We start from the raw sequence: 26,706 nt of genomic DNA, 5'->3' as shown, positions 1-26,706 counted from the left end.
GGGACTTCTGTTTAATACAACAGCAACTACTTTTCATCTTAGGCTTTATTTTATCATTTCTCTCCCTTAATTCTTTGTTTTTCCTTTTCTGTTATGAAAGCAAGATAGCAATGTGATGTTTATGAGAGGAGAGACCTGGCAGGGGATAGATACCTTCTAAATTAGCCACATAAAAAGTACAGGTTTTGAAAACCCTTGCCTGTTTTTTTATCAATTGCATGATAAAAATGTGTGTTCCCTCTGCTCTTTAGATTCTGGACCATGGTTTTAGCTTTTATTTACACTCCTCTTGGGTTTGGTAAAAAATGCAGTACGGCTGAGAGAGTACTTAAAAATATGCTGTAATGCTTTGTTACAACTCTACAGCTGGTTATATTGTACCTCTGCAGTTGTTTCTTAAGCTACAAATTAATTTTTTAAGCTATCTTAGAAGTAGCAAGTCTGTAGTGATCTAACTCTGCTCCAGTAGTTTTCTTTCTCCAACTCTCACTCCTTAGAAGCTAAACCTGATTGAAAATGTGGCTATCTCTGCCTTCCTTGTGATACTTAATATTTTAAGTATGAAAATATGTGAAGCGTAGAAGTGTGTACAGATAATTCCCAGTTTGAGAATCGGCAAACTGCGAGAATACGCCATTTGTGACAAAACCCAAGTGCTAGTTCTATTACTTAAACTATTTTTCTTACATCTAAACCAATGTTTGTAATATAATTTCTATTGGAAAAGTATGTACCCACTTTGATCTTGAGAGAACCCAGAATTTAGAAATGCAGTGGGTAGAAGGGGGGTAAGAGGGAAGCTTCAGGGAAACTCCAGAAAGTACTGGATTGGCCAAAAAGTTCGTTTGGGTTTTTTCTTAAGATGTTACTGAAAACCCGAGTGAACTTTTTGCCCAACCCAATAGTTCTGTTTGTCAATCCCCAAGTGTTTAAACACCCATGCTGTTTGTTCAGATGGATAGCTTGAGCTGTTTAAAGGATGTCACTTTTTTTTTTTTCCTGTTCACTCTCAGACAGTAAACCAGTTAATTAACTTCCATAATTAGCTTTACTGAAGGACTTGACTTTATCTTTCTCATAAGAAAGCAAACACACTAAACCCTTAGTGTTTAATGTATAGGAAGTGTTAATGTATAGTGTTAAAATGTATAGCAAGAACTAACCAGAGGATTGTAAGGTGAATATTTAAAAGCAAAATGGTTTTCTTCTTAAAGGAAATAATTTTTTAAACTTTGAATAATATTTTACAAAAGATAACTTCCTTTTTGGGGGGTTTGGCGTTGAAGGTCTTTGGGGTTGTCATCCTGAACTTTAACAGCCAGCTGCTTAGAGAAGAACTGGACTGCTGTCTCAACTCAGGAACTCTTATGATTTTTCAAAAAGTATATTGCTGGGACTTCCCTGGTGGTGCAGTGGTTAGGAATCTGCCTGCCAATGCAGGGGACACGGGTTCGAGCCCTGGTCTAGGAAGATCTTACATGCCACAGAGCAACTAAGCCCGTGTGCCACAACTACTGAGCCTGCGCTCTAGAGCCCACGCACCACAACTACTGAGCCCGCGCGCCTAGAGCCCGTGCCCCGCAACAAGAGAAGCCACCGCAATGAGAAGACCGCGCACCGCAATGAAGAGTAGCCCCTGCTCGCCACAACTAGAGAAAGCCCGCGCGCAGCAACAAAGACCCAGTGCAGCCCCCCCCCCAAAAAAAAGTATACTGCTATCAGCCTGTTTTATTGTTAATCATTTTTGTTCTGAAGGTGGATCTGGGGGAAAATCAGTTTAGCTACATTTTAGTTAAAAGAGGTTGTTGCTGTTGTTATTTTAAAACTTGCTCTAAATTCGTGGGTCCCGTTTTGTGGAGACGTGATCTTCTTTGATTACACCTAGCACTCACTCTTCTACCAGAGTTTGTACATTCATAGAATGCTGTTTGATACATATGCTGCCTTGTATAGCTTTTTAATGGTTTCAGGCATGTAAATCTTGTCACATCAAAAAATAGTCCCTAAGATAGGAAGTATGTCTCTTCTTAAAAAACATATCTTATATCTCCTCCTATTTCCTTGCTACTTGCAATCCTGATGCATTATGCTAATGGATTTGAATTGCATTAAGTGCGTTAACCCAAAATTCCAAGTAAAATTGGCCTTTGGGTGCTTACTCTCCTCAGTATTTTTTTCTGTCCTTCCTAGTTTGCAAAATAATTTTTTGCTGGGATGTCCAACTGCACTAGAGCAAACAAAGGCAAAGCCCATCCAGGGGTTGTATGTTACTATTTTTGGTGGTAGTTTTTAATTTATATAACCTTCCAGTAAGATCTAAGTCGGGGGGGAGAGAGGCAGGGGAAGAGAGGCCCCCCTCCCCCGTGTAGGTCTGAGCTTACATTTTCAAAATAATGAAATATGTACTGCTTTTTCGATGTTTTGTGGCATCCTAATCATATGCTACAAAGATAAGAAAATCAGACATCTTATAAATATTAAAATCAGACATCTTATAAATATTAAAAGGCTTTGCAGGTACAATTAGTGAATTGAATGAGGTTCGTAAGATTCCAGAGGGAAATTTTCAAAACCTATATGGTTTATTTTACATACTCACAAGGTCTTCTGACTTGCATGTCAGAATAAAAGTCCGGGACCTGCAAGGAAGGTGGGAAGGGAGAAGGGCAGTGCGGGAGCCCCAGCTCTGGGGCAGGGGGTGGGGAGGCCTGGGGTCAAGGGGAGGAGAGGGGATAGCTGATCCTCAGTGGCCCAGCCCTTATCCCCTGCACCCTGCTCACCAGCGCCCACCTTGCTTTTTTGCCTATTCAGGCTCCAGTTTCTTTTCTGAATATTTGTAGTGTTTGCTTTGAAGTCATTGTACACTCAGATCCCATCTCCTCTGCCTCTTACTGGGTTACCGCTGACTTTGAGGCTCGAAGAGGTTGGGTGGCTTTCTCAGTTCCCTTGTCATAAAATAGTAGTAATGTCTGTTGCAAAGTAGCAGCAGGGTAAGAGTTGGTACACGGAAAGTGCCTCGCCTATATTGTGACTATTTTTGGCTGCTACCATTTACTGTTATCTACGCCTGTTCCCTGCCTCTCGCCCTTCCTCCCCCCTTTGTCCACAGCACTGCCTGGCACATAGCAGGCCCTCCGAGCATTTTCCCTTGTGACACGATCACGTTATCTTGGAGAAAGCCATATTCAGCTCCTATGCAGAATTCTGTGCTTTGTGGTCCTGTTTCACTTCATGTCATGGTTGTGTGCTTGTCCTCAGTGTGCTTTGCGAGGTGATTTCCTCGAGAGCTTCCGGAGGGTGGGGACTTGAACATTTCTTGTGAGTTTCTCCGTGTCCCAGCTCTGTGCTCTACACTAGACCCTCCATAAATGTTGGTAAAGCTGAGATTCTAGCCCCAGAGCCCAACTGTTTGGGGCTCTGTGTTATTTAGTAAATAAACTTATAGTTGGGAGAAAAGTGAGTCTTAAATTCTCGGCTCCTTTAGTATGTACACTCAGAAAGCTTAAAGGTGTCAAATGCCAAAAGGCCTTCAGACCTTGCAGAGATTTAATACTCGTACCGTGTCCAGGAGTTTTGAAAATGTATGCCGATGTGATTCAAGTTGTGAAAACTTCAGTCTTGTTCATTTGTAAGTTGGTTTCATGGATGCACGTCTGCAGTCTGCAGTTCTGTGTAATAGAATGTCATTTCTGAGAATATGGCGATCTCATCTGGAGTCTGACAAGCTGCAGGTTCATTGACATTGGCACAGCTCAGGGCCAGGTTTCTGAGCTCCTCTGTGCTGGACTCTAGTGACTAGAACAAGTAATACCTGCAGCATATTCGCAGGACAGGCCCCAGCTGCTGCACAGCTGCCCGGGGGTCTGCGGGAGCAGGGCGCCGGCGCCTGTCCTCTGTGTTCGCACGGTGGGCCCCGCACCTCGGCCCCGAATCACATGAACAGTCAGATCTCCTGAGACTTGGCTCTCTTGACTTCTTGTTCTCACTCTCAACCATTTGAAACATAAATTTCATATTCTCAGCCATCTTTTTGAAATATTTTTCTTTTCTTTTTTAGTTTTCTGTCTCATGCTTTCCTGGTCTCTTCAACTTCAATTTTTACATATAAACCGGGACAGGACACTTGTACAAATATAATGAACATAAGTTTGCTACAAAAAATTATTTTCTCTCTCTGAGGGGGAGCGCCCTTTCTCTGTTTAGTATTGAGACCACAAGCAGGCAGGTTTCACTGCTTCCCGAGTCCCGTCCGCCATGGGGAAAATGTTAACAGCGCTGTATTTTCAGGGCGATGGCTTCTTAGGGGAATGGGTCAGGGGTCTTCCTGTAGCTCTGCTAACACGAACGGCATCTCCGCTGTGTGGTCACAGGGGAAGCAGGGCATTTTCTCTACTCCAGGGCTCACCTGCTTTTCAGGTAAAGATCTTCTTTAGAATAAATAAATGAAAATATACATACATACATACGTAGCTATAACATTTGTTGTCGGTGGGTTTTAATTTCTCGGGTCTTTGAGCTGTGCCAAAAAAAAAGACGCTGTTTAGGCTCTAAGCGCTGTATTTAATACTAGGTTTACTCTATATTATTTTGTAGATTTGAAGAAATTTAGATATAGGGCTTTTCCCCTGTGTATTTCACCATCAGCTAAAACTGAACATTTCCACAACAAAGTTGCTCAGCTTTCCCACTGCCTTCTAAACAGGCTACCTTTCCCCCCCTGTAGCATCACCATGTCCGCAGACCTCCAAGCCAGGTGTCCTAGACGTTTCTCTCTTTCATCATGGTTTAGTAGAATGGGTGCCACGTGGAGTCAGGTATTCTGGATTCTTGAGCTGGCTGTGCCCAAGTGATCTGAGCTTTATCATTTTTACGAACCCATGAATAGTCTTTATTTTTCTTACCCCCTAAGCATCCTCAGCCTTTTGTGTTTTCATATGACTATGCTTCTAGGGGAGGGTCTGCCCTCATGTGGCACCTGCCACAGAGACCGTGCTTTTCCCTCCTCCTTGCACACACCCTCTGGTGAGACATTTCTTGACTGGAGGCTATGACACCTTCTGGCTTCATTCCCAGATCATCACTAGGGCAGACTCAAAACTCACTGATCTTTACAGCTCCTAAAGAAAAGGAGGCGAGGGACTTCCCTGGCAGTCCAGTGGTTAGGACTCTGAGCTTCTAATGAAGCTCAGAGCACAGGTTTGATCCCTGGTTGGAGAACTAAGATCCCACATGCCACGTGGCCAAAAAAAAAAAAAAGAAAAGAAAGAAAAGGAGGCAAATTTTTACTTCACAGGGCCATTATGCTGCAGGTACGGGTCTCCTGATAGAATGTGGAGTCAAAACCAGGCATGCATGCAGTATTCTCCCCTTTATAAATGTCTCTCTTAATATATGCATATATAATGGTGTCACACCTTTTCTCTTAAGAATGTTAAAACTGCAAAGTTGCTTAGTTTGTCTTTTTAGGGACAATTCCTTGGAGTTTGATATCTGTCATTTATAGTTTCTCTGCCTGCAAGAGATGAAACATGCTATAGCTACTTGGTCAATGGCAAAAGCTGGTTTTGATAACTGAAGTTGCAGCAATGGAGGTGTTTTCAGGAACTTTACCAGATTTCTTCTTTTTTAATAAGTGATTATGGCCAACCCTTTAAACGCCAAAGGACTTTAAAATAGTTCAGGCAAGTATTTATAATGCCCAGCATTCTGTTTACTATGTAGCTGAACCACTGGGATACATACATATTTTTTAATTAATTTTTGTCTTAACTACAGGAGCTCTTACCAAAGTAAAGGAGAGTAGGCGACACGTGGAAGAAGGGAAGATGGAGATCCAAAAGGCTGATGGCATTCAGGATCGCTGTAACACTATTTCTTTTGCCACTTTGGCAGAAATTCACCACTTCCATCAAATTCGAGTAAGAGACTTTAAATCACAGATGCAGCATTTCTTACAACAACAAATAATATTTTTCCAAAAAGTGACGCAGAAGTTGGAAGAGGCTCTTCACAAATATGATAGTGTTTAATGACTGGAGGTTGGATTATGGACTTTTTTTCAGTTCAAGGATAATTTCTACAGCAGAATAAAAACTGCTATCAAAGAGCTATTGCCAACTGTCAGCAGTGGTACAAGGATGGTTTTGTGTTCAACTGAAACTCGGCTGAATATATAATTATGTAGGAAAGAAGCAGTTAATATGGTTATATAATAGAAACAGTACCACACATTGTAACTAAATTATACTATGTATGCCTACACTACCATTGTAACTTTTGGAATAATGATTATACTATTTGCCTTATTGCTTTTTGAAGTATGGGTATTTTAGTGCATACTTTGTAGACCTCAAAACCCATGAAGGGTCTCAAAGAAGCTGGCTGGATAAAAGCCTGCTGCGGATGCCTTTTTACTCTCACAGATTGGGATTACCTAAATTCAACTTATTCTCTGTTTACAAACTCCAACTAGAGCAGCTATGCGACTTTGTGCCTTTAGACTCTCGGTTTTTTCATTTCTCCACCCCCCCACCCCCTTTTTAAAGTAACCACAACTTTTCTGACTGAAAGAGTGAAAGGCCAGTGCACATAATGACAAACTGCTGGGAACCTCCTGTTGATGCTGGGGGTGGGGTGGGAGGATCAGCTGTCATCAGTTTGCCCAGCAAGTTTTGTCTCCTGATACATGCTGGTGAGCACAGTGGAGGGACACGCATGCTCATCTTTGGATGTGGTGTCTGTTAGGGAAGAAAACGGTGCCACTCTGTTCCCTTAGATGCTACAGTAGCATAGCCTCTTCACTCAAGTGTCCTGGAAACTTGGTGTGGAGATTTCATCGAACATGTCTTATAACCCAGAGAAGGAGTCTAATCAATTGGAGACACGAGCACAGAATCAGTGACAACACACACTCGGTTTTAATTCTAAGGAGGGTTTTCTTTTCTTTTCTTTTCTTTTTTTTAGCTTGAAGATTTTCTTTTAACATTCAGTGTAATTTTTGTTTTGTTTTGTTTTGTTACTGGATCTACACTGTTAACTGATGGAGACTCCACTGTGATTCACTCGTTTACTTATCAAAAACTTTTCAGGGATGTCTGTAAAATTCAGTGTTATACGTGATGAAAAGTAGTGTTGGTTGATCTAAGGAGGGACCAGAAATAATTTCTACTATTCCAAATGCTGACGGAAAAAAGTATTTGTTTTTGTTTCTGTTTTTAAGTATTGATAAGCCCCCAGAACATTTAACCTTAAAAATTACCTTAAGTATATTCTTTTATTATTATAAGGGAAATACGATGGCTGATAAATACCAAAACGATTCAAAAGCAGCTTAATTTAAAAAGCACAAAGAGATTCTGGTTAGAAATGCCAAAATCTCAATGTTTTTCTAGTTGCTGAGCTCAATAAGGTGATTCTTGAGTTTACAGATTTAAAAACTGTCACTGAAAGGTTAAAGGATTTACTGTTTTTAATGAAGTCAAACTTATGCTGCCTCAGAAATCCCTGGGTATAAAAGTGGTAACATAGAAGTAAAGAGGTCAGTTTGAAATGCTGTTGAGTCACATTGATTAAAGAAAAGGGTCAATTTGCAGATAGTCATACAAAGAGAAGGTTATTGAAATGATTACTCAACAGCACATTTACTCTAAAAAGTAATCTCACATGGGTTGAATTTTTAAGATCAGAGTATCATAATTTTGATCAAAATTTTATACCTTAGGTAACTTAGAGCCAGATTTAACATCATGTGGCTTCGTCTCTACTACCAACATGTGGAACTGTAACCAAATATATTGTTCTTTAAAAAATAACTTTCTCTTGTTGATTGCAAAATACAGTTCTATAAACAAAACCCATATATATATATATGTGTGTATATATATATGTGTGTGTGTGTGTATATATATATATATATGTGTGTATATATATATATATATATAAATGTTAATTTTATTGCAGAAGTTTGGAGATTATAATGATAGCATTTAATTTAAGTTTGAGTCTGTATTGGACAAATAAGCACTATGCTTTTCAAATGATTGGAAAATCAGTTTTACTTGCCTCCTTTTTTGGCAGTGGTTTGATTTTGTTTGTTTGTTTAAGTAAAAATCACTAAACTTTGCAATGGTAGCATTGAAATTATCTGAGGTGTCTTGTATGATTGTGCTTTGGCCAGGGTGGACATAGCTTAAATTATAAAAACTAAAGATTAAAGAAAAAGGAAGTATAAGTTCATGCTGCCTATTTAGAAGAGAACTTTCATCCTTCATAACTATATAACATTATAATGCCACTGATTCATAAGGGGTTTAAATTAATTCTGTGGGGTAGGACACCGGAATTATTAGTGTTCATTTTCATCTAAGATCTTTATATCTCTAACGTTCTTGGTCCTATTGAAACATTTCAGTATACAAAAATACTGCAATGTTAATACCCAAGAGAAAAGCCATCATAATGTGTATGCTGGTCATTATGATCAGTGTGGTACAGTTTTTTAAAATAAACTATCATGCCCTTCATGCCATTATTTGTCTTTATTTCTATAATTTATACTTCAGATATATGATGTATTTAGAACAGGAGGGCATGCACTTGAGCTTGGCTTTGCTATTTTAATTAGAGACAGAATCGTTTATATGCTGCAAGTCTAATGCAGCGAGACTGGTTCTACAGCCGTGCATTGGAACCCTGTTTCTCTTCTAGGCTTTTGTATCTGAAGGTACAGTGTAAAGCTGGAATAAGGGAACACATTTGAAAATGAAACGGAAAGTCAGTGCTCCTTGGCTTGAATAGAGTCATAATTGGGATTTTCTTAGGCTTCACTGATACAGTCGTCTTAGATTTATTCACGACAATACAGCAGATTCTTAAATGCCGATTTTTAATTGTCTTGAATTTTGCTGCTGTTCTCATCATTAAGGACTTGAAAAAATGTTTTAGTCTCTCAAGTCAAGCATAACTTTTAAATGTCATTCTTTCCTAAGTTCATTTTTTCTATTCATTTACTAAGCCATTTTTTCCATTTATGCCCTTATTTCCTCAGAATCGAATACCATGTCTGATACTTTTAAATCCATAAGCATTACCCAGTTTTCTCATTTCCAACCTTATCTTTGGCTAACAGAATAAGTAAAACAGGATACTATTTATTTACAGGCTAAAAATCTTGAATATTGTTTTTTTCCTTCAAAATGTTACGATTAGTGCAGATCAGCCATGTTTATCTTTTAAAAATAAACAAAGGTTGCTTTATTTCTCAGCTTCAATGGAATATTATAATTATTTTTTCTCCAGTAGTCAAGGAGGCATTTATTTAATGTGAAAGACTTAAACAGAAAGATAGAAGAGTGAGTTCACTGTCTTAAGCTTCCATCTGCAGTTGCCATATAAATTGTTCATGAAATTCTGTAGTAAATTTGATTAATTTAAATCTATAAGCCATTTGGGCGGTCCCACTGAGTATCTGCTTATGTTAGTAACTTCAGTAACTATTAAGCTTATAGCAATAAATTGTGAGTGAGACGTTTTGAAATAATAGTTGTCGTGAGCCCAGCACCTGACGCATAGTAGGTACGTAAGGAAAGCACTTCACACGCTGTCTCCATTGGAAACTGATGCTGTTGGCTCCCAGCTCAAACCAGCCTGATCCAGAATGTAAAGGGTCACGGGTGGGTACCGGAACCTGGCGAACCCCACACGGGGCCAAAAGTCCCATCTTTTGGGACTAAGTACTAAGAACAAGAACTAAGCTTGCCCTCTACGTGGGGCTTTTTAATTTGTCAATTTCTTTTCTTTATGGGTCTATTTTATTCTTCTCCTGTGGCTAGGCTTTCTCAGCACCTTCTAATACATCTAAAATGGCCAAGCCATCTTGCAGTTCATAAGTTTCCTTGGGCCAGTGGCGGACACCTGACCCAAGCTGGACAAATCAGCTGTGGCCTGGGATTAGGGGGTGGGGCATGAGAAGGAGAGGTTCTCTTAGAGGGTGTTTGAGGGAAGAAAGGAAACCACAGGAGCTAATGTCAAGTCAAAGGTTTAATTCCACTTGGTCAGGGTCAGAATCAGCCATGACAAGTTCCCCTTGGTCACAGGTTGCTTCTACCTACCACGTGGAGCATTGTTAGAATTCTAACAATGCTCCACGCGGTAGGCTCTGGTGAGTCTGAGGTGGGTGGAGTAGATTTCTAGGCAGAGTGCAGAAGGGTGCCATGCTAGGGGTCTGGGGGCAGGAACATGGGAAAACCCAGCTGAGGATTCATGTCTATCCCAGGCCTCTGAGTTGGTGGGCAGTTAATCTAGGATTGGATCATAGCTAAAGCCTTTCTAGGGATCATCAGTTCCTCCTACTTGGTCCTGACCCTAGGATGTCCCAATCCCATCATTCCAGTGGCAGAGATGGAGCTTCCAAAAGTGGCCTCTTTTATTAAAGGCAGTTCAACTTCTAAGAGGCTTAGAAACACACAAGGTGTGTGTATGGTATTCCTTTGCTGTGGGTCCCATCAGCCTATCTGGAAATGATTTCTAAGTTTGAAATGGTCAGACGCATCAGATCTTATTTTTCTAGTGGTTTAAATTTTCAGTCACTCGAGGAAATGGCTTTCAGGACTTAACTAACTGCTGAGTTGCTGGACTTCTCTGTGAGCATAGTGGGGAAGCTGACCCAGCATATCGGTGAGAAAGGCAACACATTGGAGCCAGGGGTCATATTCTAGCTTGTCTACTCTCTGAATGACCTCAGGCAACTCACCAACCCATCTCTGAGCCTCAGTTTCCTCATTTGTATGATAGGCCTACTTAGATTTTATTAGAGAGTATTAGATTAACTAGTATGTACAGTCCTTAACTATTTGGCAGTACTCCCTCTCTGAATAACCATAGGAAGTGATAAAAATTCCAGAAGTAGGTACTTAATAAATGATAGCAATGTTCCCAAACGTTGTGTGATCTTGAGCTAGTCACTTAATCTCTCTGAGCCAGTTTTCTATCCATAGTGGGATAGAGTATCTGCTTCTCAGAAATACTGCAAGAATTGAATGACATATGAAACGCCCTGAGCCCAATGCATGGCAAGAGTAAGAACAATAAAGATCCCCTGTGATTACGTGAGAAGGGATGAGATGAAGGGTTTAAATAATAAGAACTTCTCATCAGCTGTAAGGAATCCACGCTCCAGTCCCCGTCAGGCGGGAGGTCCCACTGTCAGCCACGGCGCTCTCACCTTGGCACCTGTCTTGGCCAGCTCTCCCCATCCAGCCCGGCCTCAGGTCCAAACCCCCATCCTGGTTCCAGAACCCTGGCACAGCATCCTTGCGTATTCTGACTCGAAGCCTAATTCACTGCTGCTCAGACCGACCAAGTTTCTCCTGCTGGGGTGGGCAGGGGCTCAGCTCTCCAGAGATCAGCCCTTTTCCATAAGGCTCCCAACTTGCTTTTAAAGAGTTTAAATACCAGTATGTTCAGGAAGTTGTTCTCTACCAGAATATCTGAAGACAGCTTGGAATTCTGTTTTTGCTTACCAAATTAATAATGATTTTATTGACGTCTGTTGTCCTGTATTTGAACAAAAATACCCATGAGGAAAGTGAAACCTGTAATCCTGGGGAAATAGGCAGTTTTCTTAACATGTGGTGCTTTGTAATAGCTCCTATTCTAGAATCCATGGGAAGAAAATTTGACTTTTTAGGTACCCATGCTGACAGGTGATCCCATGATAAATTGCACAGTTATCTGAAGGATTAAAAACTGTAGGTGTCAATCATCTAAAAAAAACCCAAAGATTTTCAGATACCAATATAGAATTTTCCCAAGAAAAATTACATGACAAAAAGAAAAGGGCAGAATCATATTTTATATGCTACCCTTTGAATAAAAGAGAAAACAATTATGTTTGCTTATATATGCCTGGATTATTTCTAAAAGTAGAGACAAACAATTAGTAACAAGGTAACATTGTTTGCTTTGGGTTCTGGGAACTGGGCAGCAGGGGGTTAGGGGTGGGAGGGAGATTTTTATTTACATGCCTTTGTATATGTTTGAATTTGAATGATTGAATATATTTTTTGTTTTAAAAATAAAAATAAGGATAAATTTTAAAATTGACAGAGGGACTAGCCAAAAAAAAAAAAAAAGATATACAAAGGAGGATAGAGCCATAGCTCTGTGCCAGCGCCTCTGAGACCCGGAAGCAGGTTATCCAAACGTAGAACGAACGATCTCATGTGAACAGTGGACTCACAGTAGTGAGCAAATCAATCTTCATTGTGTTATTCCTTGTTGAAATCCAACAGCATTATTAGGAAGTGTACTGTTACCAGAATGGGTAAAGTTGACTGTCGAGAAATGTATGACCAAACCATAGTCTTGTTTTCTGTGGTACAGGTTACTCTTTTTGTCTTCCTCCCTGCCCTGTGAAACCTTCCACAATGCTCTGATCCCTGTGTCTGGTCCCTTCTCTGCACCCCTGTCACTTCTGTGATGACATTTAGCAACTAAGCACGCATGGATCCTGGGCTGAGATGGATTTCTTTTTCCTACCACTTAGATTTCAAGTGTGTATTCTGCTCTAGGTATGGTACTATAACTGGCCGTTACGTACATTATTTTATCTACAGAACTCAATTACAAAACCATTTCACAAACAAGGAAACTGAGGCTTCCAGACATTCCGTGACGGTCGCAACAGCCAGAAAGAGGCAGAGTTGGGATTTGAACCCAGGTCAGCTGACCCCACAGCTTGGGTTACTCCTATTTGAGAACAGAGGCACAAGTGCTTGAGCCGAGGAGGAGGTGGCGGTGATATTCCCTCTGAGAACCAGCCCTGTCCCCTGTCCTCACTGCCTCGGGACCTGGCCGTGATCGAGGCCTGGGAAGTTAAGTGCAGGAGGACTGTGCTTGGAGAACAGGACCTCTGGGACTCGCCAGGTTTGTGAATCACACTAAATTGCATCTTATGAAAGAAACGAAAGGCCAAAACTCTGTGTTCGCACCACCAGCGCAAGCAGTGGGCCTTCTTGTGAGGGCTGTTTTCCACAAAGACAGACCTGTGTTCTGGTTCCAGGAGAACAGAGGTGTCGGCCGCAGGCGGACCGGCTCTGCTCAGCCGCGGGCCTGCTTCCACGCAGCCCGTCCAATTCGAATCAGCACCTGGGCAGCAGGACCCATGGTCGCATGTCACTCCCTACCCAGCCCTTTGTGATCAGCCATCGTTTTGACTCTCAGATCCACATATGCCAGGTTGCTGCTGTGTGTTCTCCCTAAACACAACTGGCAGAGTTTGAAAGGCACAAGCTGAGCTCCAGGAATCAAGAGGAAAGCTGTCCTCCGAGTGGATGGCCAAGGGGGTCTCACAGGTCAAGACCAGGAACTCACCATCATGGAAGCTGTTGGGAGTCTGAAGCCCTAAATAAGATGAACAAGTCACCAGTTGCCATGCTTGTTCTTTCACTCCTTCAATACGAAAACTTTGAATGGAACCAGACCACATGCCTTCTGACCAGCACATCCTCTCTCCTTTACTCTGTGGGACACCAAATCATCATCAAAAGGTTGCTGTGAAAAAGGTAGTTACCCCAACATCAACACACCTTTGAATCACTTACCTTCGAAAACTTGATGAAGCCATTGGTACAATAGAGATATCCTGGATGCTTATTCATTTGTTTGAACAAATATTTACTGAATGCCTATTTTCCAGGCACTGTTCTAGGCGCTGGGAATATAGCAGTTAACAAAAACCATCCAAAATCCCTGCCCTCATGAATTTACATTCTAGTGGGGGAGACATAATTATCACATGTATTAGTGAAATATAGGATATTTAGATGATTATAAGTGGCATGGAGAAAGAAAAAGTGGGGTTGGGAATGAGTCGTGAGAGGTGGGAGAATTTGTTATTTTAAATATGGGTGGCCAGGACAGACCTCCCAACCTGAAGCAAAGACCTGAAGGACTTGAGAGTGAGCCCTGTGGATACGTAGGGGAAGAACATTCCAGAGCATCAACAGGGCCTCTCACTGTTGTGGCCTCTCCCGTTGCGGAGCACAGGCTCTGGACGCGCAGGCTCAGCGGCCATGGCTCACGGGCCCAGCCGCTCCGCGGTATGTGGGATCTTCCCGGACCGGGGCACGAACCCGCGTCCCCCGCATCGGCAGGCGGACTCCCAACCACTGCGCCACCAGGGAAGCCCTGTTGGGAGGACTTTGGCTTTTACTCTGAGTGAGATGGGAGCCAATGAAGGGTTTGAGGGGAAAAGAGCATGATCCGCCTCATGTTTTGACAGGGTAACTTAGCTGCTCGCTGGGGCCAGCAAAGGCAGAAGCAGAGAGGCCAGTTAGGAGGCTTTGTGATAATCCAGACACACTGGGGGCCACAGTAGAATGGAGGCAGCGGAGGCTGAGGACAGTTGGGTTGAGTCTCCTGACCAGGGCGCCACATCCCCAGTACAGAGCTTAGCAAGCCCAGGAACAGTGTCTTCCTTGTTTCCTATGCCCCCATATGGCAGATGACCACCCCTTCTAATTAGATAACTGCTTACTCTATAATTTCACCATCTGCCTTGCTCTGATTTCAGGACCGTTCATTCTCCTTAGCATGGCTCTTCTATTAAGCATTGATTTTGTAACTCAGCTCTCAGAGAACACTCTTATTTAAGTCCCTAGGGGCCCCTCCATCACTGTCCCCAGGTATAAGAGCCTGACTAGAGGTCTGACACAGAAAATTGACTTCCATGATTCTGGGTGCATGCATCTGTATTACAGCAGTAGGTTGGCTATCCTGGTCACGGCCTGAGAATCTTGTCTCTCTCTTGGTACCGTGATGTCTGCCTGGTCACCATGGTGGCTACCTCTGACCAGTGCTGGTGTCTCCAACATAGGGGTTGAGGACCCAGCGCTTGCCTCTCCATCCACCCTGGGGACCTCCTAACTGCCTGGTCAGGATGCTGTCACGTGATATTTGCAAACTGAATTGACAAACTTTAACAGACTGTTCACAATTCTTTTGGATTCCTTCCCACTACGCAACTATGTGCAAACACTACGTGCATTGCTCTTCATGGTTGGGCTTGCACCGTGCTCTGTGCTCTGCCCACTGGGTGCCCAGGGTGCCCCTGCAGTACCACTGTCTGTCCTTGGTGAGCCTTTTTACTGAAGCTTCCTTTGGCTCCCATTTGTTCCTTTGTCTTTTGTTTTCGTTTTTTACCATTGTTTGTCTTTTAATAAATATCTGTAAACGAGTTGATAAAACTTCAAGGGATTCCTGTCTCAGTCTCTCCTACTTTCATTTATGGTATTTTTTGACCCTGGTTTTACATTATCATCACTTGAGGAACTTTAGAAAGTGTTAAGAAGCCTGGACCCCACTCTAGACCAAATGAATCAGAATCTAGAGAGTGGGGCACAGGCTTCAGCCTGTTTTAAAAGCTCCGCAGATGATTTTGATGCACAACTTGGCTTTCTTTCTTCCCGTCAACATAAACAGGGCCTGGCACCGGCAGGCTGTTGCAGCTTCTCATTCACCAAGGCACTCAAAGTTTCCCTCTACATGAGGTCTTACAGAGTCATAACCAGGGAAGGGATTGAAAGAAGAAAACCTTCATTATATAAATTCAAATCTCTGTTCCAGTCCCAGAACACATGCTCTGTCCTGAACTTTGAATGAATACATAATTTTATTTCATTGTATTTTGTATGTGTTAAAAGGAACGATCTGTTAAATATAAATGATTAAAATATACCACAAAATGGTTTTCCTTCTTTAATACATCAGGGCTTTAAAGAACCAGAAGTGGCTCCAGCCTACCTGGGGCTGAGGGGCTTCGGCCTGGAGGGAAGAGGACAGGGCAGGGACTTCCAGGAGCCAGGTCTTCCTTTTCTGGCCCTGAGACGCTGATCCCTTCATTCTCTCCTGAAAAGAAGATGTTATGATTCTATGATGAAGGTGGGGAAACTGAGGTTCAGAGAATGTAAAAAAGCTAATTACGTAAAAGTCCTTGTGTAGGGTTTTAAAGTTTTCTGGTTTTTTCAGATGCTGCCCCACCCACATTGGACATCATACCAACTAGCCTTGTGTAAGCTGTTCCCTCCCCCCAGACGGCCTTCCAAGTCTTCTTTGTCTGGCTGAATATCCCGCTTCTCCCCTGAGACCGGGTTCAGGCATTTCCTCCTGGCAGCTGTCCTGTCCCGCCTTCCCACCCTGACTTCCCGCATGAGAAGCTCCCTGTGCGAGGTACCCATGCTTTCCTCTGCTTTGCCATGTCTTGCACTTGGTATACTTCTCTTGCTTCTTCTCTAGTCAGTGAGCTGCTTTTCTCTATATTTTCCAGTGTTTAGCACAGTGCTTGGCATATTTATAGGTTGATGGTGAGAAGGAAATAAGACTGGGTGACCCCAAAGTACTATAATCTCAGTGTTGTGTTCTATTTGCTATGCATTTATAATTTATTGACTGGAATCTCTTTGCTATATTTTCCCTCCCTTTTACTTTAAATTGATTGGCAAGCCCTCACGAAAGCAGAAAGAGAGGTTATCTCCCGCAGCTCTCTCTTTGATGAAAGCCTAAAGTCTTCAACATCCGTGGTAATGCTGCAATATTTTGTCAGGCTTTTATTAATGGGTGTTTAGGTGGTTTACAATTTGGCGGGGGGTAGTCACAAATGATGCTGCAGTGAGCTTCTTTAGTCATTGCATTAGTTTCCTATCGTTGCTCTAACAAATTTATCGCAAACTTGGTGGCTTGAAACATAAATATATTACCTTACAGTTCTGGGGATCAGAAACCCAAAACAGATTTCATTGAGCTAAAATTAAGGTATCAGCTGGGCTGCATTTTTCTGTGGAGACTCTAGGGGAGAATCCTTTCTCTTGCCTTTTCCAGCTTCTAAAAGTTGCTTCCTTCCTTGGCTCCCGGCTCCCTTCCATTCTTCAAAACCAGCAAATGTTGATTGAGTCTTTCCCACACCAGCATCGAATCACTCCTACACTGACTGTGCTGCTGTCGCTCGTCCACATTTAAATGACCTTTGGGATTTCATTGGGCCCGTCTGGTATCATCCAGGAGCATCTTATATTAAGGTCAGCTGATTAGCAACCTTCATTCCATGTGCAGCCTTTATCACCTCCTGCCGTGAACATGAGATATTCACAGGTACTCAGGTTCTGGGGATTAAATTGTAGGCATCTTTGGGTGACCATTGTTTACCTTACTACAGCTACATCTCTTTGAACATTTGTATGACTGTCTTTGTGGAATAAATTAACTAGAAATGAACTTGCAGGGCTGGGGGGAGCAGGGTGGGGGGAGAATGCACAAAAATTTTTAATTGCCCTCTTAAAGGTTTAGATTTCCCCTAGCATGCCCTTATTTCCCTCACCCTAACCAGTACTGAGTTTTTTTTTTTTTTGGCTGTGTGCCATGTGGCTTGTGGGATCTTAGTTCCCTGACCAGGGGTTGAACCTGGGCTCTTGGTAGTGAAAGCCTGGAGTCCTAACCACTGGACCGCCAGGGAATTCCCAAGGCCTGAATATTTTGTTTTAAATATTTGCCAATCCTACTGTTAATCAATTAGTACTCCAGAATTTGAAAACTGAGCAAATCTGGCATGTGCATTGACATTAAGAAGCTGATGGGGAGTTCCCTGGTGGTGCAGTGGTTAAGAATCCACCTGCCAATGCAGGGGACACAGGTTCGAGCCCTGGTCTGGGAAGATACCACATGCCACTGAGCAACTAAGCCTGTGCGCCACAACTACTGAGCCTGCGCTCTAGAGCCTGTGAGCCACAACTACTGAGCCTGTATGCCACAACTACTGAAGCCCGCACACCTAGAGCGTGTGCTCTGCAACAAGAGAAGCCACTGCAGTGAGAAGCCTGTGCACTGCGTGAACAGTAGCCCCTGCTCGCCGCAACTAGAGAAAGCCTGTATGCAGCAACGAAGACCCAACACAGCCAACAAATAAAAAAAATTTTTTTAATGAAAAGAAGCTGATGGGACACAAAAGTGTTTTTGATCCAAAAGTTGATTGAGTTTGCATTTCAAAGGACTAATGCAGGTGTTTTTCATCTACTTCATCTTTGAAACTGTTTTGCTTAGGTTAATATTTAAATAATTTTGCATTCTCTAAGTACCATCAGTCAGTGAGTAAAGATGTGGCACAGAATCAATGGGAAGGGAAATACCCTATGATGGACATTTTCTTGCTAGCAATTCATAAAATAGGATCTGAAGCCATTGGTTTATTAATTTATTAATTAGTCCATTAGTATTTAATATACTCTTAATGCATGCCAGGTACTACCTGACTTCCAAGAATTTCCAAAACAGTAAAAAGGATAAGACACAAGTGCCAGTACATGGTAGGAGATTTGAGAATTGACTGTACTTGTGTAAAATTCATCCATTGCAATTTATATGATTTAACATTATAATAGATCACCTTTATTTTGGAAAACTTTATAATTTTACCTAAATAGTTAGATATTCAGGCAATATATCAATATTACATGCAGTTGCCAAAACTTTTGTTTCTTAAAAATTTGTTGTCTCAAAAAATAATCTAAAAACTTGATTTTCTAATATAAGCCGGTCACAAAAAGACAAATTCCACTTATAGGAGGTACCTAGAGTAGTCAGATTCATAGAGACAGAAAGTAGAATGGTGGTTGCTGGGCTGGGGAGAGCGGGAAATAGGACTTGTTTAATGGTTATAGAGTTTCAGTTTTGCTAGATGAATAGAGTTCTGGAGAACAGCTGTAGAACAAGGGGAAAGGTACTAAATACTACTAAACTGTACGCTCAAAAATTACCGAGACAGTAAATTTTATGTTATGTTTATTTTACCACAACTTTAAAAAATCTAAAAAATAGTTATCTACTAAGCAGTCATAGGAGAAATTTACTGCAAACATTTATTGAGTGCCAACTCTGTTGGGCACTTCCATGCATCACCTTGTTTAATCCTCCCAACAACCCTCTGTGGTAGGTATTAATTGATCTATTTCATAGGTGAAAAGACTAAGTAACTTGCCCAAAGTCACACAAGCTGGGATTTGAGCCAGATTTATCTTTCTCCTGCGCCCTCATGCCCAATAATTAAAGATGCGTGAGTGAGATGAAAGTGTTTTGCACTCTGAACACCATCCCAAATATTCTCTAAGGTAGACATGCCCATATTAAAAGTGACACAAGGACACAATTACTTAACTGGAATATAAAATTCCTAGAAACATTCACTGGCTTCCCCAGCTGAGGTTTATCTTACTAAACAATTAGGATTTTAATTCCCTTCCTTTCTTCCCTCCTTCCCTCTTTTCATTCTTTTTTTGTTTCAGTATTAGAGTAATGTCTACATCACGGTCACACAGAGCAGTACAACCTACGTTGAGGTAACTTATCATTAAAGTTGCCCCTGCCTGTACCATTCTTTCATTCAGAGAGGGCTGGAAAGATCTGTAAGGGACAGAGGGCTTGCCCTGCCCATTCCTCCCCTAATGTGGGCCCTGGATGACATCACATAAAAAGTCATTTCCTGCTTGGTCCTTATCTCTAATTCTGACTAAATTATTAGCCTTACTTCCTTTACTTGTGTGTAATGGAATTTAGGAATAAAAGTAAAATCACTTCCTATTGGAGTTTACACTTAGGTCCCTTAAAGTTCATGTACTTGGATGCTTTTTTTGTCCCTGGGGACCATGAGATTGTGTGATGTAGAAAAAGAACAAGCCATTAAACATGACATGCTGAAATTCAGTGAGAATCATGGATTCCTTACTCATGAATCTGGAGCTGCCTCTCCCAAAGGGAGGCCGTGGCACCGAGTGACAAATCTCTGTGTGAAAGTATAAACCATCAAGCATCTTCCTTCAGGGTCCCTGTCCCATAAGGAGGGGTAGTGGTGCCCGAATTTGTGCTCTTCATTAGGAGACCAGGCTGCTTATTCAGTAGCCACTACCAAGAGGGTGGCCTCTAAGAAGTTTACATTTAATCAGTTATAAATGTCCATAGTTAGATGGCTCTATGATCAAGAGTCAAACTAGTAAATCAACCTTCACTGAAAACCGATCATCTCCTTTACCCCCTTTGATTATCAGAACTTTTCCCTTTGTCCCCCAAAACTTATTCATTCATTGTCAAATGCTGAAATAGGCTGCTTTTAATGCAACAAACAGAGAGTGACATTTGTTGGATAGAATTAATGGCCTTGAGAATGAAAATACTCGGGGTCTTTTGAATCTTGACTTTTAAATAGACCTTGTGTGTCTTTATTATTCCCCTTATCAACAGGAAGCAGATATACAAAGGAAAGAACCTGATACAAGGCAACAAGTTTTAAAATTTATATATTTTTTTCATCAGACCATGATTATTTGGGGAAGCTTAACATCCAGCTTGGATTTTTCTGAAATGAGGTTTTTGTTTTTCTGATGATAAAATTAATACATGATAAGTAATACCTGATAAGTATAAGTATTATAAAGACAATCGCTCCCATTTATTGAGCAGTTTTCCTTTACGGATGAAGCTCCCTGCTAAGTGCTTGGCAACAATGAGCTCATTCCCTCCTGACGGCCCTGCGGGATAGGCACTAATATTACTCCATTTACTGGCAAAGGTGCTCAGGCACCATGAGTGAGGTAACTGGCCAGAGGGATTTAAATCCAGGTCATCTAACTTCAGAACCTGTGTTCTTAATGATAATAGAGTCTCTGGTGTTTCTTTCTGGCTTGTCTTCTAAAAATATTATAAAGGCAGAAAAATTTTGCGTTAGATTTAAATATTCTTTATACCATTTGAGTAGAATGGTCATGAGAAAGGGAGCGATAAGAAAAGGGACCATCTCCTCTCCCCTGCCTTTTTAAAAAATATTTATTTATTTATTTATTTTTGGCTGTGTCAGGAGGTCTTAGTTGTGGCACGTGGGATCTTTCGTTGTGGTGCATGGGCTCCTCTCTAGTTGTGGCGTGTGGGCTTCTCTCTAGTGGCACGTGGGCCTAGTTGCCCCGCAGCATGTGGGATCTTAGTTCCCTGACCAGGGATTGAACTCATGTCTCCTGCATTGGAAGGCAGATTCTTAACCCCTGGACCACCAGGGAAGTCCCTCCCCTGCCTTTTGGCTGCACGATCTCAGGCTAGGACTCTACCTGACGCTCCCCCTTTGTGATCCATGTCGAGGTAGTGCTAACCCTGGCAGGGCTGGTTTGACCTTTTAGGAGACCCCTTGCAAGTCCACTCCTACAGTTTCCCCCATGATTTTGTATGGGTCTGATTCTTTATATTTCCCTTTCTGTTTGAAATAGCTTGAATAATTTCTCTTTTCTGGAGCTGAAGCCTGGACTTATGTGACATAGCTATTATATGCATATATAATTTTTATACTTGAAAGCAGATACAGGTTTACAAATTGCTTTTTTCAACTTACTGTTTTCTCATAACTTTTAACAAATTTTACAATTAAGTGTTCACTAGTTGTATGATATTCCTTCATATAAATGTAGCATCATTTATCTTCTATTCCTTTATTAATGGACATTTAGATTCTTTTCATATTTTTACACTTATAAATGAGTACTTTTTTTGACATAGTGCATTAGTTTTCTATTGCTGGTGTAACAGATGGCTATAGACCTGATGGCTTAACACAACACAAACTTACCTTGAAGTCTGGGAAGCCAGAAGTCCAAAATGACCCTCACTGGGCTGAATTCTAGGTGTTGGCAGGACTGCATTCATGCTGGAGGTTCTAGGGGAGGATCTGTTTCTTTGCCTTTTCCAGCTTCTTGAGGCTGCCCACATTCATTGGCTCCTGGACCCTTCCATCTTCAAAGACAACAATGGCTGGTTGAATCCTTCTTACACTGCATAACTCTGACACTGACTCTCCTGTCCCCTTCTTTCACTTATAAGACCCTAGTGATTACACTGGGTCTACCTAGGTAATCGTTGATAATCTCTCTGTCTCAAAGTCATCTGATCAGCAACCTCAGTTCCACCTGCAGCCTGACTCCCTGCCATGTAACATAACATATTCACAGGTTCTAGGAATTAGGATGTGCGGGGACCATTTGGGAGAAACATGATTCCGCCTACCACATGCAGTAATTCTGCTTTGAGGAGTCCATCCAGCAGAAAGAAGCAGAGATGCAGATAAAGGAAAATGTTAAAGCTTCTGACATGTCGAATATAATTGTACCAGCTTATATCCCATTTACAAATTTAAAAAATTCCCATCTCATTCTCACCACAGTATTGCTAGCATGGAGTATTACTGTTCCTCAACGTCTTTCCAACATCGGAGATTAATAAATACAACACCCGCATGTGATAGAAAATTCAAATGGTACAAAAGAGTACACAGTGCAAAGTAAGTCTCCTGCTTACCTGTATACTCCAGAGGCAACCACTGATGCCAGTTTTTTATATATCATTGTAGAGATATTCCATACATTTATAAGCACATGTGTAGATGTGTCCCTCCTTTTTACATAAATGGTAGTATACTGTGCACGTTCTTCTGATCTCCTCATAGGTTTTTGAAATAGGATTGGTGTGGGTAAATAAATATACTGTCTCTGATCTAGAAGTTCTATATGTTCTAAAATAGCCACAATTAAGATTTATTTTATTTTAGTGAATGATGGACCATATAGAGACCCTCTCTTTTTTTACTTACAAGCATGAGTGCATTAGGATTCCGTTTTTTGTAGGTGCAAAGGCATACTGAAAGAAGTTCAGTCTCTAAAGAGATATGCAACTCCATTATTAGATCTTAATGTTGTGTTTACACTATGAAATGGATGGTGTGTTCTGTAATAAGAAAACAGTAGCTGTTTCAAGCTCAGAGAAACTTATAGTGTAATGTATCAAAATGTGTAATAAAGCAGATTTTTCTACTATGAATTCATATTTTTATAAAGAATTATACTGTCACCACATCTAATAATCTCTTTCTGAAACTCTCTGTAGCATTCCCCAACTGTGGTTTGGAAGATAACAGTTGTGATGGAAAAAAACCTATTATCAAAGAAATTCAACACAACTTCCTTATATTCAAATAATAATCAGTTATAAAACAGAGAGAAAAAATACAGCATTCACAATAGTAGCAAAAATTGAACACATAGGAAAAAACATTAAACACATAAAAATAAGCTATGAAGTTTTATGAGACTATTAAAGAGGGTGAATAAATGGAGAGATATAATTTTTTTTAAAGTATAGACTCTTAAAAATAATACAACTTTCCTCTGGTCTCTACATTCAATATAAACACAATCAAAACTCCAGTAAATTTTTGAAGAAAATTATTAAAGTGATGCTAAACCTTATCTAGTAATTAAAGTGTGCTATCCTAGAGGAGTACAAAAGAAATTTCTTCGACTTCTAGATATCAAGCCTTATTATAAAGTTACACTAATTACAATAGTATGATACGGAGACAGAACTAAACAGATCAATGGAACAGAATATGAAGTCTAGAAATAGATTTTAATTTTAAAGGAAACATGTAGATGCAAAAGAAGGTCCTCAAATCATTGCAGAAAAGATACAATTATTCATAAATAAATTGGGACCAATTTGCTTCCTGTTTGAAAAAAAAATTATAATCCTTAAAAAATTATAAATCCTTACGATCAGATTTATTTACAAAACATAAACCATCAACATTTAAGATGAACATTTACTGGAATGTTGTTATACTCTTGGGAAAAGAAATAATTTTGCTTCTCTAGTTTTCTTCTCTAGGATTTGACAAAACATTCCATTCCACCCCACACTCTTTCTTTAGATTTGTCAAACTTGGGCAAGTACAATCAAATTTTGCTGACTTGGGAACAAAGGTGACTTAGCCTTTTTTAAGCAGAAGCATGGATTTTAGTGTGTGTGTGTGTGTGTGTGTGTGTGTGTGTGTGTGTGTTTATGGTGTGCTTTGGTCCTCAGGAATTGTGTGTGAGGACAAAGGTCACTGGGAAATGAACTAGAGTGAGGTTTTTCTGGCCCAGGAAAGGTTGGGGAAGAGTAGAGTGTGAAGGATCCTGTCGGAGCTGTATGTACAGTGAAGGCCAAACAGAGGGAGACCTGAAGCAGGCAGAGAGTATCATATAAATTTTGAAGTAGGCAGATTTAGGGCTTTCCCCAGCCCTAAACTGCCTTGGCTGGGAGATGAGGATGTTTCCCTTTGTTCTTATGAAAACGTCAGGGCAATGTGATGAACAAAAGGAAAGGCAGGGAAGAACAAAAGGAAGGTGCTGGGAGGATGTGTTTTGCTTTGCACTGCATGTCCTACTCTCTTTATAGAAACCAGAGCCACTTAAGTAGTTCACTCTAAACCACCAGAGTATCTGCTAATAGGCAAGTGAGTACAGACAAGATCACAGATTTAGCAGAAGCGGCTATTGGCTGTAAACAGAGTGGTGGCACCCTGGAGGATACTCGGGAAGTATCCCATGCTGGCCCAGCCTCTCAGAGCACCTTGGCACCCACTTCTTGCCTGGTGTCTTGGGGCTCCCTCCACCTCTGTGGAGGCCGCTGGGTGCCAGTTATGCCTGGGATCTCTGCGTGGAATATTCTGTGGAAGTGGGGAGTTGCTGCTGGAAGGGAATGTTGGTCCCTGGGTTTGGGAACTTCTCCTGTGTGTAATGAGTGCCTTCCTCCCTAATGTACTATTTGCTTTTAAAGTTTCCTTAGAAACCATGCATATAATACTGAACTCACCCTTGGCCCCATCCTGACACATTTTTTGTGGAAGTCACAAGAACTGTTCTTTTTAATTGTGGCCTTTTGCTTCTCCCTGCATTCCCTCGGTCTCCAAAGTGTGACCATTCAAGAGGGCCAAGGCCTCATTTGTCAAGCCAAGATTTGTGTCTGTGCTCTTGGCAGGACTTGTTGTTAACCTTTCAATACTACATCTCTGAAGGAAATGGATGTGCTCTAGTGACACACTTTATGTTAGAGACTTTGTTGGCGGTGGTAGAAATAACAGCAGTACACAGGCCCGGTTCCATGGCATGTGTGGGCAACCCCATGCTGAGCCATGGAGATGCATGAGCTGTGCCCTTGCCACGTCACCTGGTCTCCATCGGCAGGCCCTCAGTGGACACTCCCACTTCTCTTGTTGTCCTTTCCACCTTCTCTCCACCCCAAACTTCTGCACAGCCACTGCCCTCCCCATTCCCAAAGGAGGGGGAGCTCTGGGTCTGAAGGAGGACAGTGCCCACGAAAGTGCCCAAACCTCTTTTTTAGTTCCTGCTACTTCCGTATAACCCAGCCCTGAAGAGACTAGACTTAGCCGTGGGAGTGCCAAGTGACTTAGCTAAAACGAGCTTTGGTTGCAAAATAATTTGGGTGTTGATTATGGTTATGGTACAGAGAGGCCTCCACCTTCATTACTTGTGGCTGGAAACACAACCCCCATATTTAAGTGGTACATTTTTTCTAAACAAAAAGTGTCTTCTTTTTTCCTGACTGTCTAAGTAATATGAACTCATCGTAGAAAGAATTGAGAAAATACAGAAGGGTGTAAAGAAGAGGGTATCCATCCCCACCCCTGCCCTCAAATAATCTTGGTTAACAGTTTGGGGGTCAAACTTTCTAGGCTTTTCCTATGCATGCACATACATTCATACTTAAAAAAAAAATGTGACTGTACCATTCATGATGTTTTGTAAACCATCTGATCTATTGCCACACAAAACCAACCTAAAACTTAGAGGTATAAAAGAGCAACCATTTTATTACAGCTCATGAATTCTCTAGGTGAGGAGTTTGGAGTGGACATAGCTGGGATATCTTGCCTCTGCTCCATGAAGTCCAGGGCATCAGCTGGGAAAACTCAAATGGCTGGGGGTAACTGGAACATCTGGGGTCTGGAAATACCTAGAGGCTTCTTTCTTCGCTCACAGAGCTAGCACCTGGTTTAGGCTCAGTGAGATTTTGAACTCAGCTGCAATTGTTGACAAAAGTACGTGCATGTGACTTTTCCATGTGGCTTGCGCTTCCTCACAACATGATAGATGCAGGGTAGTTGAAGCGAATGACTAATCTAATGATTGATGTCCTTATGAGAAGAGAGAAATTTGGACCCAGGCACACAGCCACAGGGGGAGTATGCCATGTTAAGATGGAGGCAAAGATGGGGGTGATATATCTATTAGCCAAGGAATATCAGGGATTGCCAGCAACCACCCAAAGCTGGAAAGAGCCCAGGAAGGACCGTCCCCTAGAACCTTCAGAGAGAACAAGCTCCTGCTGACACCTTGATTTTGGATTTCTGTCCTCTAGAGCTGTAAGAGGATAAATGTCTGTTGTTTTAAGCCACCAAAGTTTATGACAAGTACTTTGTTACAACAGCCCTAGGAAGAAAACGCAGTTACCCATATCGACATAAATCTGCATCATAATTTCATAGTTGCACAGTAACCATAGAACGCTTAATCATCATTTACTTAATCAATCTTTGATAGGTCTAAGAAATTTCGTTCAATAATTAGCATGGGGCTTCCCTGGTGGCGCAGCGGTTAAGAATCCGCCTGCCAGTACAGGGGACACAGGTTTGAGCCCTGGTCTGGGAAGGTCCCACATGCTGCGGAGCAACTAAGCCCGTGCGCCACAACTACTGAGCCTGTGCTCTGGAGCCTGTGCTCTGCAACAAGAGAAGCCACCGCAATGAAGAGTAGTCCCCGCTTGCCGCAACTAGAGAAAGCCCGCCTGCAG

General features: G+C 41.6%; 1 protein-coding gene across 3 annotated transcripts in view; it reads left to right on the top strand.

Annotated features, from left to right (window-relative positions):
- SNX18 (sorting nexin 18) overlaps positions 1–26,706 on the top strand; it is a 91,124-nt gene that overhangs the window by 18,968 nt on the left and 45,450 nt on the right. Inside the window, exon 2 of one of the 3 annotated variants that reach the window (XM_004275134.3) lies at positions 5,776–8,522. The exons of the other annotated variants lie outside the window; for them this stretch is intronic. Coding sequence (XP_004275182.1) covers positions 5,776–6,029 — 254 coding nt within the window. The 3' untranslated portion in view covers positions 6,030–8,522. Of the gene's footprint in view, positions 1–5,775; positions 8,523–26,706 lie in introns of those variants that run through there. 3 annotated transcript variants of the gene reach the window in all.

This window comes from Orcinus orca, chromosome 3 (genome assembly GCF_937001465.1).
Source record: "Orcinus orca chromosome 3, mOrcOrc1.1, whole genome shotgun sequence".
Classification (NCBI taxonomy): domain Eukaryota; kingdom Metazoa; phylum Chordata; class Mammalia; order Artiodactyla; family Delphinidae; genus Orcinus; species Orcinus orca.
Note: the sequence above shows the minus strand (reverse complement) of the source record. Positions and strands in the feature narration are given on the sequence as shown.